Raw genomic sequence first — 18,113 nt, 5'->3', positions numbered from 1 at the left:
TGGTAAAACCGGACCAGCTAGTCCCTTGTCACTCAGTCCACCACATTTTAATAATGTCACGGAGCTTCAGACAAGACTACACACATCAGGGCCACTGACCTCTCTCATTTCAAAGTGTTTTATCCCAAAGACACCAGAGAGGGAAAAAGCCCTGTCGCAAGTCATTATGGGAAAACACTTTTGAATGTGTATGTCTAAACAGTGAGTTAGTTAGCTTTAAAACTGTGTTCAAGACATTCATGCTGACTTTTAAAAGACAGTTAATCTTTTTAAAATGACCTGGGACATCAATATCTTTGTCTTTCATTGTCAACTACAAGTTAACAACCTGACCCCGACACACAACCGTAGCTTTAAGTTATGTTATATGTACATATGTGCAGTCTATAAAGTGGTATATAGGATGTATAGTGTAAAGTAAGTGTATATAGGATGTATAGTGTAAAGTGTGCCAGTGGTTAGAGTCCACGATGGTTGCATAGATAGATAGATAGATAGATAGATAGATAGATAGAAACGTTATTGATCCCGAGGGAAATTCAAGTTTCCAGCATCACAGTTCCATAGTGCAAAAACATGTTAGTTAAAAAAAGTGCATGTTTAAAGTTCTTAAAGTCCTCATAGCTCAATGTTTAGCTTAAAGCTGTGTTCAAAACATTAATGCTGACTTTTAAAGAGTTAAAATAACACAGTTCATCTTTTTAAAATGACCCCCTGCTGGAGCTTTTCTGGACATCAATATCCCTGTCTTCCTTTGTCAACTACAAGTTAACAACCTGACCCCGACACACACAAAACAAACACCGTTAGCTTTAAGTTAGCTTCTTCTTACCATGGATCAAACTCGTGGATGATGCTCTCGAACCGGATCACCGCGAAAAGTCTGGAGCTGAACCCGGCCAGGCAGGCCAGGAAAAGGATACTAAAGGAGAGTAAAGACTGCCACCCGGCCGGCTGTGTCAGTCCACCAGACAGGCCTCCTGCTCCTTTACCACCTCCACCACCTCCCGCGGCGGCGCTGGGTCGGCTGCTCCCGCCGTGCACCGAGGAGCCTCCGGCGGCGTTGGTGGACGCTTTGTGCTGCTTGTCGCTGGCTGCGTGGTGCTCCGCCATTTCTGCGTGTCAGTTGGGGTTTTGCAACGGTCTTCCCTCCTCCTTTCAACCGCTCTCCCGTGTCTCCCACCCTCCGTAAACTCCCGTAGTTTGTACCCGCTCTCCTTCTGAGTCTCCCGGGTATATATATGTGTATATTTTTAACTCAAGTACTCCGTTACATCCCGAAACAGCACACTCATGCGCCACATAACCGAGCCGAGAGCCGAGTCTGCAACGGTTGAATCCGCTTCACGATTGAACGCCGGTTGGAAAGGGAGGCGGGAGGGGATGCGGAGGGGGCGGGGCGTAGGGAAGCTCTTTCGACCAATCACACATCGACAGGTACGAAGGGGCGGGGCTTCACGTGTTTAAGCCAATCAGGGCGCAGAACTTGATTTAACAGACAGTTGAGTCCCCCAATAGAAACACATTTATATTATAGCAGCCACTGATTGAAATGAGGATTATCCCCTCTGTTATATGAAGATTGAGTCATTCTGGTTGCCCCTGCTATAAATACAACCCTTATTACAAGGTTTTAAAGTTGGCTTTTTTTTTTTAAAGCCGAATTAGTCACTTTTCAAAGAGAATAACAAAAGAAGAGATAATCTATAAAATCTATAGGCAAGGCAAGGCAGCTTTATTTGTATAGCACATTTCGGCAACAGGGCAATTCAAAGTGCTTTACATAAACATTCAAGGACATTGCGACAAAGTGCAAAAGAACATTAAGACATAATTAAAACAGTTATAAAAACATAAAAAAATAAAAATAAAAGCTAGGATAGAAGCTAAAATAGAGTATAACACACAAGAGTAAAAGCTCTAGTGCAGTATATAAGATCATTATCTGGTTTAATAAAAGGCAGCAGCAAACAGGAACGTTTTAAGATTTGATTTAAAAGAACTCAGAGTTGGAGTTGGTCCTGCAGGTTTCTGGGAGCTTGTTCCAAATATTTGGTGCATAAAAACTGAACGCTGCTTCTGCATGTTTAGTTCTGACTCTGGGAACACTAAGCAGACCTGATCCAGATGGCCTGAGAGGTCTGGATGGTTCATAACATAGCAGAAGATCAGAAATGTATTTTACCCCTAAACCCTAAATCTATAGGCAGGTGTGTGTGAAGATAAATGTTCTCAGTGAGTGCAATATTTCTGTTGCCCTTGGATGTTCTGGACTGGGTGGTGGTGGAGTGGTAATAAAGATTGATGTCTCTCATCATTATTATGTCCCCCAGCAAAGACAAGAACACAGCATTCATCATTCTCTTAAAACTCCGGATGTACTTTCTTTCACAACTTCCCCCCGAAGCCTTGAAAGCCTATAATAAGACACCTTTCTTTTTTTGAACATTTCAAATAAATGCTCAAGTTTTTTGATTGATAGTATACATTCATTTTGCGCTCGCACTGTTTCATATAACAATGAGACAGAGGCAGGAAGTGTTATTGATTTATCTGAGATGTGATTCAGTCCAAAAGGGAGCGAACAATAGTCCAACCGCCATCTCCTTTGTAATATAGGTATAGACAACTCTTTTCTAAAGTCAGAGTTGACAAAAAAATATACTTTTTCTCATCTCCTCTAACATTTGTTGCATATAATGCTTCTCTATGTGAACCTATCCTGCTGCAAAGTGCTTCATCTTACACTGGAGCATTGCACAATCAGAGGAGCCCTGCTTCTAAACAAGCTGCAATGTAATTTAATCACTGACCTCCAAAATCATAAATTCAAATTATGCATTCATTGTGTTTATGTATCGCCTGTGATTTCAATACCCATCGCTTTGGGTAATTTATGGGGATGTTTAAACGGATGCTGCACACACAGGCAATAACTACTCATCCGAGTATCTTGGTTTTAAAGTGCCAGTAAGCAGAATGTTTTTGGCATCATTGGGCAAAAAATCCATAATAATCTTTCAGCATATCGTAATTCAAGTGTTCAAGGAGATAACTTGACTTCTGCACCTCCTCATGGCTCTGTTTTCAGGCTTTAAAAAATCCTGTCACGGGAGACTTTGGCCAATCACAGGTCATTTCAGAGAGAGACAGCGTTCCTATTGGCTGTTCATTCAAAAGAGGCAGTTGTCAATCACTTGTAAACTCCAATCAAACGGTGAAACTAGGGAGCGCTGATCAAATATGAATCAATATTCTGTTATGTAATGCATATTTCTCACATAAAATGTTTTCAGAAACATCTTGTAGTGTACTGTTTAGCTGTAAAATGAGAAAGTTTGCTCCGACTGGTGGGCGGTGCTTGGTATTTCCTCAACTGTTTTCAACATTTTACACGAGAAATAGTCATTACAGTAACAGAATATTGATTCATATTTGAAAAGCACTGCCTAGTTTGACCATTTGATTGGAGTTTGCGAGTGATTGACAGCTGCTTAGAGAAGGCACGGCTCCAGCTCGGCTCTGATTGGTTGTTTTCAGATGCCATTAGGAGCACCGGAGGAAACAGAGGCACATGTTTTTTTCAGATTACCTGTCTCATGCACTACTGTCAAGATATAGTGACCGCCTCATAAAAAGAACTTTTTTCAATCATATTTGCTCCATTTCTACCCACTGCTGCTTTAATCAATGTCCTTCTTAATCAAAATTCTAATTATGCATTCATTGTATTTATGTATTGCCCCTGATTTCAATACCTATCGCTTTGGGTAATTTATTGGAATGTTTAAACGGATGCTGCACACTCAGTCAATAACTACCCACCAGAGCATCTTGGTTTTAAAAGCGAATGTGCGCTTTTCTGTTTACGATATAAAAACAAGTTGTCAATTATGTCCAACTTTTAGCACCCTTGATTTGAGAATAGCCCATTTGCTACTTTGACAACTTCACAAATTGGCCCAAATTCCCGATCCTGACTTTGCATCAGCAATGTTTACAGCTACCCTGTCAAACATAAGATCATGATTTAAAAAAAAAAAAAAAAAAAATGCAAATTCATGTAGAAGAATTGGACTGAAGTTTGAGCCGGCTTAGCACAGCTGTGCATTGAGGCTATCTTCTGACGAGACGAAGAGGAGATAAGAGGGAGATGAGAACACAGCGTCGGGGAGACGGGGAGAAGATGGAAGGCCGATAATAAAGGAGAGTAAAAGGATGATTATGGAAATTGATGGGGGTCATCACGGAGAGTGGATGGAGTGGCAGAAGTGGATATATGAGTTTTGAGTTCATAAAGAGATCACAGAGACCAAAGCTAAAAGTATCACGGACGGTATTGAAGGCATATGGCGTGCTGCAGCTGAGAGGCAGAGCCAAAAAGAATTCATGCACACCCACACGCGACATATACACACAGGCAACAGAGTGGGTAACAATACAATGAATGCAAATACATGTAATCCCACATGAGCACATGCATACTGATGAATACATACTTTGTGTACAGTATCACACACACACATATGCACACAGTTCCTCAATCATTCATCAAGGCCTGCTTCTTATGCCGTGATGAGCCCTCTTCCCCTTCACCCTCTCCACCTCTGTACCTCCACACTCTGAATGGATGACCTTTGAGACAAATAGAAATGCAGGCTGTGAAGATTGCCTCAATCGCATTTATTGTCAAAAGGCCAAGCCCAGATGAAAGCCAGCCAAAATGAGTGCTGTTGCCAGGCAGGGCAGCTCCGCTTTTCCTCCGTCTCCAGAGGCAGACTTGAATGTTTGTGTTTTGCTTTGTCTTTCTTCTCTGCTTTTTTTTTCTTTTCCCCCTCCCTTGAACATTATACAGACTCGCCGAGTTCATGCTCGGCATTCTTAGGTGTCGGCACTTCTTTACTTTGCCAAAGGCCAGTCGTGCAAAAAAGTTCAAGATGCCTCATGGCATGAAACACTCTTTGCACCTCTGTCATCTCTCTCTGCTTTGACCGCCTCCGTGAGAGAGTTAGAGAGTGAAAGACGTGTCACAACTGGTCAGGAAGATTATGTCTCATTATGCCCTTTTCTTTTACTCTTTTTGCCAAAAGTGATGCAATTGAATGGTGCAGTCAGCCAGTGGCAGACTCAGGCTGTCTGAAGGGCAGGGGCGAAAAAATAAGAAGGGCACCATCTGCATGCAGTGGGGCACCAGTGCACAAAAAGTTATGTAGGGCAGCCTATATGGCACTGCATCATGTTTTCTCCATTTTAAGGCCACCATAGAGGGAACTTCATCCCATTTTCTTTACTGGAAGAGCACTCTGGAGGGCACTTTATCATGTTTTCTCCACTTGAAGGGCACCCTAGAGGACACTTTATCATGTTTTCTCCACTGGAAGGGCATCCTAGAAGGCACTTTATCATGTTTTCTCCACTGGAAGGGCATCCTAGAAGGCACTTTATCATGTTTTCTCCACTGGAAGGGCATCCTAGAAGGCACTTTATCATGTTTTCTCCACTGGAAGGGCACCCTAGAGGACACTTTATCATGTTTTCTCCACTGGAAGGGCATCCTAGAAGGCACTTTATCATGTTTTCTCCACTGGAAGGGCATCCTAGAAGGCACTTTTTCATGTTTTCTCCACTTGAAGGGCATCCTAGAGGACACTTTATCATGCTTTCTCCACTTGAAGGGCACCAAGGGGGATGGTTGCCCTTCCTTTCCCACCCCTACCCCCCGAGTCCACCAGTGCAACTGGCGAACCCTGAAAGCTGCAGACAGCTTCAGTATCATCCAGGTGCAGTATTGACTGACTTCAGTAATTTGTCTCAAGATGCACAATAATCTCAAATCTCTCAGTCAATTGTGCTCGTTGTTATGTACGCAGCATGTGGGACAAAGCAAAGAATCCTCCGTGAATACACCGTCTCTCTGAAAAAAACAAAGATGCTGTACACTTTTTAGAGGCAGCCTCACAAACAGTATAATGCTGACGGTACGCGGATTGCACAGTGGGAAGAAATCTCATGTTGTAATTTGTTTTTAAGGCACAGACTGCGGTGTGAAGGATGTCTGAGAAGCAGGCACACCATGTTCCCAGATACCTGATATCCGTGCAACACAGCAGTGGCAGCTGTTGCATTGTGAATGGAAGCAGAAAAAAAAAATCATGAATGAGAATTATAGATCCATGTTTTATCTATACCCACCTTTTCCTTTTGAGTGTCATTAGTGGGGACTGGAGCCCCTTTCCCAGCATGCAATGGGTGGAAGGCAGGAAAACACTACATTGATTGCCAATCCATCACAGGAGTAACACGCTGAGTCAAGCGCATTCACACAGAGTCTCAAGTTCACCAGCTTCCTGTCTCGTAAACTACAGAAAAAACATTTGAAACCATGGAGTTGTTGTTTTTTTGGGCAATATTGAGTTGATATTGTCCTTTAATTCACTTGGCATCGCTCCCCTTCAAAATACCTTGTGCATCATTTACATGTACAACCTAACGGGGGGGAATCCATTCTGTACATTCTAACAAAAAGCATGGCAGAGCAGGATGTTCGCTCATTGCGAGCGCAGCAAGCTTTAAAGACTCCACAGAGTCCGTCTGTGGGATCCAGTGCAATAGAATGATTAGCCAATGCCTGGGGATTCGCCACCGTGCACGCCGATCTGCGTCGCAATCATTAACAGAAATGAGAGCACTTAAAGAAAAGCACTTAACGTTCCAACGAGGTGCGGCGTCCAACTGTTATGAACTATTTATTTACCTGTAGAAGAGTTAAGACAGTCTGTTGCAAATACTCTCTGACTAGCTGCACGACACCGTAATAAATTGTAAAGGTCAAGTTTAAAAGAATTCCTCGTTTCATTAAGACAAATACGCATTCACGTTTGAAGAGGTTTCTATGACAACAGAGTTTGGTGACATCTTGAGTGCAGGTCTTTTAGTGATGAATCACAAAAACATGAGTAATGACCTGAGTTAAGTTCTACTTGATGATGCGGGGTCTTTCACAGAGTGCACAGGGGGTTACCCGCGTGGCCTCATCAGTGACACATCATTTCACACTGAGCATGCCTCATTTCTCCAACAGCCAATGGGACACACAGAGAGGCAGTTAATGTGGACATGACCCACTCAGACCCAGACTCAACACGTGTGTGTGGATGATACTCCACAACATCTTAATCTTGACTTTGATGGAAGGCGTGCCGGCACGGGGTCGACCACGGGCGTCACCTCGTACGATGGGACAGTTAATCTTGATAACGTCATGGTTGATTATATATAGCTATTCACACAGCCAAGCTCAGACTCTCATTTTAAAGAAAATCGCTTGTTGTGATAGAATATAAAATAATATCTTTTGAAACAGAATATGCCGTGATCTATCATCCCGGAGATCAGAGAGCTTTTGCTCAATTTATAAGGCTGCATCTGCCTCAGGATGCTATTGCATTCATTGCATACGTCTGTCATTTTCCAAAGCATATGAAAAGTTATTTCTCCCTAAGAGTGCTGTGAGCTGCAGAGACAATGACAGTTTCGATTGAAAATTTCTTTTCATTTTTTCATTTGATTGCAAAAATGCTTTCATCTACCAACATCTCCAAGAAGGGAACAAAGCAATAATCCTGTCAATGAAGGCTTCAATTTTTTTTTTACAATTTAAATAAGAAATGAACGAGAGTGTAGCAGTGTTTTTGACAAAAAAGTCCTTGCATCTTTATCTTACCCGAAATAATTTCAAATAATGATACAGTCACAGATTCGTATCATTCAGATTTTTTAATCAGACTTTTAATCACAATAATTACGCCCTGAAATTATACAATAATAACGCAATTATGAACTGAAAAGAGACTCATGTTGCATCTGAGGGCATAAAGCGGGCCTTAAACTTAAATAAGGAAACTTTTGTCTGACAGCAACCCTCAAAACAATAACAGCATAGAAAATTGCCAGTTCAACACATTCATCAAGATTGATTCTGACCTGTCGACATAGCTGAGAGTGCAGTGATGCTTCAAATCCTATTGGCAGGCTGCATGAAAAGTTTGCGAGAAAGTTTCAATTGATCGAGGAAGAGCAAGAAGAGAGAAATAAGGAGGAGTGGTGCAAACCTGAGCTCAACAGAGATATCAACTGTCTGCAGGCAGAATGTCAGATTCTGAAAAGTTGGCGTGCATTTCTACCTCTTCAGAATAACAGCTGTCTTATCAACACGTCTGTGGTTGGAACAGCCTCGGTCTGTGTGATGTCTTTTGAGGCCATTGAGAAGAAATGTAATGCGTAGAAAACACTTGAACTTGGTCTGACATTATCCCCGCGGGGGAGAGGAAAAAAAATATATGACTCACGTGTTGAAAATTGAAGCAAGCCTCTCAATTTCCCAGATGCCTCAGCTTGACAAATGACCCTTCTTTCACTTTCCCGAGTAGCCAACGTGGGATGTCTCAGTTCAGAAGACAACAGATTTATGTGATATTGCTTCAATGACAGCCCTGAAACCTCGGTGGCGAAATTACGGCGGCAGCATCCAAAACAAGAGAGGCAGACATGAGAGACGCCTCGCTGCCTTCATTCTGCCGTGGTCACAAAGTTTGTCTCTCTCAATATCTTTGAGAGTTTACACAGAGGTTGTGCATGGATGATGAAACCTGTCATATATGTTTCACAAAAGCTGTCGGATATTTTGACTGAATTCTAACTGCATTTGCCTCACTCTCAACTTGAATTTATTTTACTACAAGCTTTGTGCTATATGAAGACTAAATGAATGCTTGTAGTTTTTTGTTTTAAAGGTACAGTGTGGAGGATTTGAAGTCGTCATGTAGTGGTGTGGTTGCAGATTGCAACCAACTGAGTACCCCTCCACTCACTACTTCCGCTACTTTCCAAGACTGCACTAACGTGAGCTGCCGAGTGCAAAACCGTGGTAACGCCGTTTGCCTCACTCTGAGGTCATCCTTACCATAATAGCACTACTTTGGGAGCAACGGAAGTCAGACGATGGTTGGCGGTACCACGGTTTTGCACTCTGCGGCTCAAGTTACCGCAGTTTCACAAGCGTGTCGGAGAACTATGATTGCTATCAGGTACCGTAAAAACGCGAAAGGCTCACTGGAGTCAGAGTTTGGTTTCTGGGCTACTGTAGAAACATGGCGGAGCAACATGGCGGACTCCTTTAAGAGGACCCGCTCCCTATGTAGATATGAAGGGCTCATTCTAAGCTAACGAAAACACAATGATTCTTAGTTTCAGGTAATTATACACTAATATTATATTCCATTTCTACTAATACATCCCCCACACTGTTCCTTTAATACTCTATCTTTGTCTCTGTCTTTATCATGTGCAAATACATTAAATTAAAGGCCAACTCTGGTGTATTTTCTGCCTTAAGAGCACTCTGTAAAGGTGGTTCAATACCAAGTGGCCCCTTGGCCAGGTCTATGTATCTCTGTGCTCAGACCCGTGTCCAATCGATTCTCCTCCTGGTTGCCCTCGATCGGTCATCTGACAGAACACAGTTCACGCCTCCGAAATAACGTTAAATTTAGCAGGACTCTCCAGTGAGTATGGGGGAGATGGGATGAGGTGGAGTGAGGGGGGAGGGGGAGATGGAAGATGGGCAAAAGGGACACATGAAGGGGAAGAGAGAGGTGGTGATGTCATTGTTAACCGTGCCTCCAACAGAAGGACACAGTACACACATTTAGAAATCTTAAACACACATCTTTTTCTTTCAATGAATGTGTAAAGAGACAATGTTTTCAGTCAGCGCGTACAATTTAGCTGAGTAGAGCAGAGGTTTGACTGATATTTGTTGTACTGAGATGTCAGGATAGCTGTTTCCTGTTTCCACTCTTTGTGGCCAAGCTTACTTCCTCCTAGTTTTAGAGTAGTATCAATCTTCTCATGTAAGCTAACTCTTGGCAAGAAAGCAAATGGACATATTTCCAAAGTGTTATTCTATTCCTTTAAAGGTTATAAATTCAAAATTCAGAGCATATCTGAAGTAAGACTGCAGTATAGAGTGCTCCAGGGATGACGTATTTTTGTAGGACAACCAGGAAGTTAGCATCGGTTCCCTTGACAAAAAGCCAATGGGATTTTTCCATTGGGTTTTGGATTAGTGCAGAAAATAAAGTCTGTGGCAAACAAACGTTTATGATACTTACACGTTTTGTTCAGCAAGATAATCTTCACAAATGAACCCCACTTGAAGTTTAAATGCAATCGCCAGAAGTAAAAAGCTAAAGGCTTTAAACAAACTACACCGCGGTCGCATGAGCGTGAGTATACACAACAAGGCTGTAAAGGTTTGTCGGCGTGACGACATTTAGTAGTCTCATTTAGCCACTTAGCAACCGCCTTTTTTAAAGTTCATGAGTTCACGACACATGTTAAGTGTACCAGTAAGCCATGTCAGTGGTCAGTGCCAGAGTCCTGGAACTGGCTCACCTAAATGGATTGCAGCCATCAGTAACAAGTTACCCCATATATAACCCAACATTTGCTGATGAAAATGAGGGAAATGCATTTCTATAGTATGTCGACTTTGTTGATGTTTGAGGAAAACATTTCTGTGCATTAGTTAATAATGAGCTGTCTGTGAAGTCCAAAGAGGTTTAAAGAATGCTGCTGCAGCAAAGATAGCTGGAGATTAACATGCCGCAGTCTCCCATGAACATTAACTGGAACGGGACAGCAATCGGTAAATTATTTCTAAATAGACAAATTAAAATGGAACACAGATCAGAAGGATATACTGAGCCAAATTAGTCCCAAATCATCATCACACCCTGCATGCAACGAGGCGATGATTGATGCGGGGAATTAAGTGGAATGGCATCGCCCTTGTTGGCTCAAGTGATCAAATCATTCCCGCCTGTTGTTGGAAGCTAAATCGCAATAAAACTGCCAAGCACCGGTTCTATTGAATGTAGGCAAACAACTCTCTGTATGTATCCTCACAAGACAAACACAGTCAGATCAAACATACTGCCATTTGTGACACAGCTGTGTTTGTCCTTGATAGGCTTTTTTTTTTTTATATTAAGCTCTCACTAGCTGAGAATGTACTGACACAATAGCTCATTCAGGCCCGAGGAAATTAAAGTAATATCGGAACCATCGAGTTCACTGCCATCAGAGAAAAGTGTCTGGGAGGACAGCAGGGGTAATGGCTCCTAATACACCAGTAAGTCTCATCTCTCCGTCTCTGGGTCTGGGCTGCCTGCTGCTCTTATCTTAACAGGCGCATCATCCTCTGGACAATTGCTGCATGCGATTGTGGCTCAGGGCCTTAAAGTGACTCCTGCTGCTGCAACTATCGCTGTCAATAACAAAGCTGCACACCCCAAACTGCTGCTTTGTAATACAGTATGTCAAGTGAACATCTAAATTAAGAGTATTTGGAATTTAAAGGGGAACCTTTTATGCTTTTGTGCTTTTTCCTCTTTCCTTTAGTGTGCTATTTAGTTTTTTTGTGCATGTAAAAGGTCCACACCAAAGACAATTACTCTCCCCAACAGAAACACTGCTCCTGAACTGCCTGAAACGCCTTGCTTGAAGTCCCGCCTTTTCTTCCGTAACGTGGTGACGTCACCAAGTAACACATTGCATAATGGTAACCCGTTCTCAGTCCCAGCTCGTCAAATACCGCCGTTTTGGTAAGTGCCCCTCGGCGGTTTGTGTCCTGTGTGAAGCTATAAGTAACGTTGACTTATTTTATCATGTCATTCTTCAGTCACGTGACTCGTTGGTATCATCAGTCCTGTGAGTCATTAGTCAAGTGAGTCGCTAGTCAGTGAAGTTAACGTCAACCACGACCGTTTCCTAACCCTAACTAAGTGGTTTGGTTGCCTACACCTAACTTTCTGTGAAAACGGAAGTATATTTTAAAAGGACACTATGCATGTAACGAGCCTACATTTACATGCCGTACCCAGTCCGTCCCAAAGTAACGCAAGAGGGATACCCTGTGCGTCGGTCTCCGATGCCGAAGGGCACTGACCAAGCTGCGGTATTTTTAACGAGTTGAGAGTGAAAATGTGTTGATAATGGCTAGTTTAGCACGCCCTCAAACACAGCTAGTTAGAGCGGAGCTGGAGCGGAGTCCGATGAGTTTGGTTCGGTTGACCAATCATAACAGAGGGGGCCAGCTGACCAATCAGAGCAAGGGGGGCAGGAGCTCAAACAGAGTGTTTCAGACAGAGGGTGAAAAGAGGTGCTGCAGCACAGCTGCTAGGAGAAAAATAAAGTGATTTTTGAACATTAAAGCATGAAAACATGTTCTAGTAGAAACCCCAAATACAAGTATGCACTTGAAAATAAGCATAATAGGTCCTCTTTAAAAAAAGATGTGTAAACGACTGGGACGATGGGGGGAAACGGCCTCAACTGGACCTGGAGAGCTGAGAGAGGAGGTGATTTCGGAGCAATTTGTCTTCCTTGTCATCTCTTTACTGGAGCTCAAAATATTGTTTATAGCTCTCTCACCAACCAACGCACTCCTCGGCAACTTTGATTGATGTATGAGGCATCACCATGGCAACTGGCGTGTGGGAATGATAAGTGACTTTGGCAGGAGAGTATCTCCTTCTGGATTATTAAGACCACCTAAGGGCTGTGTGTGTGTGAGCGTTCGCCTCCTTTGTATATATGAGCTGTTCTTGGCCAAAACACTCCCGCCTGCTGTCGCCTCCCACTCGAAGGGGTTAATCGGGTTAAAAAGTGTCATGATTGAGCAGCTGACAAGAACACATATGACGCCGCAGGTATGGAGTTTAACCAGTACTCATGGAGGGGCTGTACACTGGTGGCTTGAGCTCATACTCTGTGATGCGTTGTGACAGGCGAGCGATGGAAAAGTGCTGTGAGAAATAAAGACTCAACAGAGTGAGAGGATCAAATGGAGAAAAATTTGTGAAGTTATGCTCGCCAGCAGCAGCGGTTTAAAATGCAATTAGGTCCCCACCAAGATACAAAATGACTCCAGTGTTTGGTGACTGGTTAGTGCCACTCAGTATGACTCTTGGTAATGGAAAGACCTGTCACATCTTGAGCTCAGCCCCTTCATTTTCAGTCTTCTCAAAGCACAAGTGTTACCTCACTGCATCCTGCACTTACAGCACCCAGTTGGCTCCAGAAGGCACAGATGATGTCTTTGTATGCAGCATCCAGTAGAACCACTACGCACTCTACTGGTCAAAAGACAAAAATGCAGGTGTTAGGCACATTCAAGGGAATATTTCCACTGAATCGTTGCCTGGCAATGAAGTAAATATGTGTGCACAAGCTCCCATATTGCCTTAATTAAAACACAAACCTTGTGGGGATGTTAGCACAGAGAGGAGTTTTTTGTACAAACTGAATGAGGATATAACGTTTAAAAAACAAACTGAAAGACACAACATACAATTACAATGTCATTTATTTGTTTTACTTATTATGACCTCAAAAACTAAAATTGAGAGAATTAATTTGCAATATAAATAGGCATAACAGGATAAAACATAACAGGATTAATGTTGACTGACACTATGTGCTATATGATTCGTGTTTAAAGCAGCAGTCGGTAGAATTGGAGCAAATATGATTAAAAAAAGTTATTTTTATAAAACGGTCGCTATATCCTGACAGTAGTGCATGAGTCAGGTAAGCTGATAAAAATCATGTGCCTCTGTGTCCTCCGGTGCTCCTAATGGCATCTGCAGGATTTCACAGACTGGAGGAAAACAACCAATCAGAACCGAGCTGGAGCCTTGCCGTCTCTGAGCAGCTGTCAATCACTCGCAAACTCCAATCAAACGGTCAAACTAGGCAGCGCTGATCAAATATGAATCAATATTCTGTTACTGTAATGCCTATTTCTCGCCTCAAATGTTTTCAGAAACATCTTGTAGTGTACTGTTTAGCTGTAAAATGAGAAAGTTTGTGACCCGGCAGCCATGTTGAGATCAGTTGAGGAAATACCAAGCACCGCCCACCAGCCGGAGCAAACTTTCTCATTTTACAGCTAAACAGTACACTACAAGATGTTTCTGAAAACATTTTATGTGAGAAATAGGCATTACAGTAACAGAATATTGATTCATATTTGATCAGCGCTGCCTAGTTTGACCGTTTGATCGGAGTTCGCAAGTGACTGACAGCTGCCTCCGTTGAATAAACAGCCAATAGGAACGCTCTCTCTCTGAAATAACCTGTGATTGAAGTCTCCCGTCACCAGCTAGATTTTCTAAAGCCTGAAAACAGAGTCATGAGGAGGTGCAGAAGTCTAGTTTTCTCTTAGAACGCTTGACTTACAATATGCTGAAAGGTTATTATGGAATCTTTGCCAAGAGCAAGGTTTCTACCTCTGTATTGTGGCTCCTACAATACAAAGGTATAAAACTCATTTGAATTTATTCTTTTACTGACACTTACAAATGTGTCAGCTTCAGGAGGCATTTAGAGGCATTCCCTTTCTTAAATATGCATCTCCCTTTTGAGAACTTGACTCCTTCGCTGCAGGAAAAATCGGCGTCGCATTATTTGGATTGTGAAAAATGAAAAGAAGTGTTGCTTTTGTTACTTTTGACACCCCTGTGGTAATCCATTTATAATGTAAAAATGATAAATCATTCATCATCTGCATGTATATCCTGCGGCGGTGTCCAATTTATCTGTAGTGCAATGTGCAGCCCACACTGAGCGTGCCTGTGGCACAGTTTATGTAAATAGATGGAGCACGTGAACTGCAGGAAGGGCAGTGGAAATCCTCCCTTTGAGACGACATGTCAGCCCACTGTAGCTGATAAATCACTTTCCTACTGTTCCCAAGTGTATTTGTTTAACAGTCCGTGCACTTTCAGTGGTGCTGCTTGACAACTGCAGCCGAGGTTAATGTTTTCTGAATGAAAGATTAAGGGAATTTTGACGTAACAGAATAGGGGAAGAATGATCACATAGCAAATGGCTTGACAAAAGAGAGTTAAAGGGGACATATCATGCTAATTTTCAGGTTCATACTTGTATTTTGGGTTTCTACTAGAACATGTTTACATGCTTTAATGTTCAAAAAACACTTTATTTTAAGCATACTGTCTGTCTGAATATACCTGTATTCACCCTCTGTCTGAAACGCTCCGTTTTAGCGCCTGTCTCTTTAAAAAGGCCAGTCTGCTCTGATTGGTCAGCATTTAAGGTCCTCCACATCTGCACCAAAGAACATACTGTATATTGCCAAGATGTGAAAGTCAATTGTTTGTTCCATTGCAACATCAGCGCCCAGCAGCAAAGCTACGCTTCCCCCATTTTGGACTGAAAGCAACTACCGGATGCCAGTAATACGTCCGTCTAAAAAGTGCCATATAAAAGTAAAACTAAATTATATCTATTCTATTGTCATATTCTACTGAAGTGGCCTTTGTTGAACAATGAAGTATTATAAAACTAATACGCAGCAGTTTCTTTGCTTCTATACTCTTTGGCATCACTGATGCTGGCATCGTATGAAACTAGAAAACCTATCCATGTCATACTAGCTCGTTGCGAAGGAGGCTAAACAACGCTCCAAAATTACCCTAAATTTTGGCGATGGGTTCTATGGGTACCCACGAGTCTCCCCTTTACAGACATGCCAACTTTATGATAATCACATGCAGTTTGGGGCAAGTCATAGTCAAGTCAGCACACTGACACACTGACAGCTGTTGTTGCCTGTTGGGCTGCAGTTTGCCATGTTATGATTTGAGCATATTTTTTATGCTAAATGCAGTACCTGTGAGGGTTTCTGGACAATATTTGTTATTGTTTTGTGTTGTTAATTGATTTCCAATAATACATATATACATACATTTACATAAAGCAGCATATTTGCCCACTCCCATGTTGATAAGAGTATTAAATACTTGACAAATCTCCCTTTAAGGTACTGTACATTTTGAACAGATAAAAAAATGTGTGATTAATTTGCGATTAACTATGGACAATCATGCGATTAATTGTGATTAAATATTTTAATCGATTTGCAGCCCTATTCATATCACATGTAACTCAGACCAGCTGACATGAACACATACTGTATTTCCCACTCTAAGTCCTGATTTATAGTTTAGTCTAAGTGTCCAGTCTTTGCCCAGTGGAGCCTTCTTTAAAAGCGTTGCAAAATAGATTCTGGGTGCCAGTAGATGAATTGAAAGCAGCTGCCTGCAAGAGACAGAGGCAAATAGTGGCACAGACAGGTAGGCAGAGAGCCACAGACACACACACATATTCCAGAGTCTGAGTCAGCGGTGGGCTCAGGATGAAAGGTGAGTCGGCATCACGCACTGCAGACTCACTCCGTGCCAAACGCTGCGTGGACCTGCTGAACCTCGGCTGAAACTCATCCAGCCCAAACACACACAATATAAAAGCATTAGGCACCGTCTGCCAATCAATAGAGAGCTGCCACCATTAAGACGTGTGACAACACAGTGTGAGGGATTTGGCATATTTTTGGATAACAACCCAAATCCGAAGCATCTCGGAGGCCTCGGCGTATTAATAAATGAATGAGTGACTGTGTGCAAACAACATGAGCATGCTAATGTCTTGTGTACAGTATTTTGTATGCATGATGGAATATGGGCACGCATGCATGACTCACACTGATATGATTCAAGTTTGTGTCACAGTGTGCCAGCCGGGAGTGGAACATAAACTCCGTGCTCCAAGCCTGAGAGCAACTGATGGGCTATCACTATCAGGATTTTAGTGAGCTTGTCATCCTGCGCGGGCCGAGTTCTCCGGTGATAAATATGATTATATCTCTCCATACTAAAAGCATATTTTCAGTGCGTTAGGTGTATTAAAATGTGTACTTTTGTAAGGTATCACATTATACTTGCAATGTATTTTTTCATTATTGTTAAATTGAAATTTCAACATGTTCTCATCCCAACTCGTCATATGCTGACGCTTTGACAGACCCCTCGACGTCACTCTTTTCGCTCGCAGTAAACACATGCTTAACGAGCCCTCGGCGTCACTTTTCGGTCGCAGTTAACATGATTAATGTTATTAAGTAAACAAAATGCTTAGGTTCAGGCAAAGAAAACACTAGTAGGAAAAAACGACATAGTTGGGCTTAAAGCTGCTACGTTTGAACAGTGAAAATGATGCTGAACGTTGTGAACAGGGGACATTGAACGATCAGCTGATTGTAACGTGACGCACGGGACACAAACAGCGGTCTCCTGGATGAAAGCTGCTGCATGGTGTGTGTCTTTTCGCTCCTAAAGCTACATCACCGCACTCCAGCCGCACTTTCCATGAGCGTTTAATATTGACGCAGATGGGTTTACAATGTAGTTAATGGAAAGCCCGGTGCGTCTCATTCCGATGCCAAAGGGTGCCTGTAATTTTGTCTGTATTTTTAATTTATTGCAAGACAAAAGCCAGTACATTAACAGAACATGAGGCGGACAAGAACAGTGAATACAGGCTGGTTAACACGGTTAGCTCTGTTAACACTGTTGCCGTTGTTTTCACCGTTAGCTGCGAGCCACAGCCGTGTCTAGAAGGTAACCCACAAGTTGTGAAAACTCTCAAGAGACTTGCTGCCCGACGAAAAATCCTAACCTTAACCATTCGAAGTCGATGCCAAACCGTAACCACCTGGCGAGAGTTTTGCAACTTGTGGATTACTTTCTAGACATGACCACGATCCGTCGGCTCAGCCATGGCCATGTTGAGAGCCATGCAGAGGCAATAGAAATGCTCCCAATCTCGCCCTTTAAGTATATGAAGGACATGAATACTACTACTACTCCACCACTGTCAACTAAGTATCTAAGTATGTAGGAAGCTGCATAGACCTGTTGAAAGAAATTGCATAATGGAGCTTTAAGTATAGTAATTATGTAGGACACTGGATAGTATTGTGCTTCTTTTTGTTGTAACTGTTGAAGTGGAGCTGAATATAATTAGTTTTGGGCTGTAAAGCAGTTTGGATTTTCTATAAAAGTGGTTCCCAATGTGAAATCAACAGTCACTGCCAATCACCTCACATAACGCTCTTTAGGGGAATGAGGGGCACCAAAAGGTCAAAGTATAAAACAATATGATAGCATTAAAAACACCAAATTGAC

At 42.4% G+C, this 18,113-nt stretch overlaps 1 protein-coding gene across 1 annotated transcript in view; it reads right to left on the bottom strand.

Annotated features, from left to right (window-relative positions):
• Positions 1 to 1,360, bottom strand: part of LOC141754707 (dolichyl-diphosphooligosaccharide--protein glycosyltransferase subunit STT3B) — a 108,024-nt gene extending 106,664 nt beyond the window's left edge. The window contains exon 1 of the mRNA XM_074613957.1: positions 833 to 1,360. Coding sequence (XP_074470058.1) covers positions 833 to 1,113 — 281 coding nt within the window. The 5' untranslated portion in view covers positions 1,114 to 1,360. The remainder of the gene's footprint in view (positions 1 to 832) is intronic.
• Between the last annotated feature and the right edge of the window lie 16,753 nt (positions 1,361 to 18,113).

Source organism: Sebastes fasciatus, chromosome 17, assembly GCF_043250625.1.
Source record: "Sebastes fasciatus isolate fSebFas1 chromosome 17, fSebFas1.pri, whole genome shotgun sequence".
Classification (NCBI taxonomy): Eukaryota; Metazoa; Chordata; class Actinopteri; order Perciformes; family Sebastidae; genus Sebastes; species Sebastes fasciatus.
The sequence above is the reverse complement of the archived record's forward strand: the minus strand, read 5'-3'. Positions and strand labels throughout refer to the sequence as shown.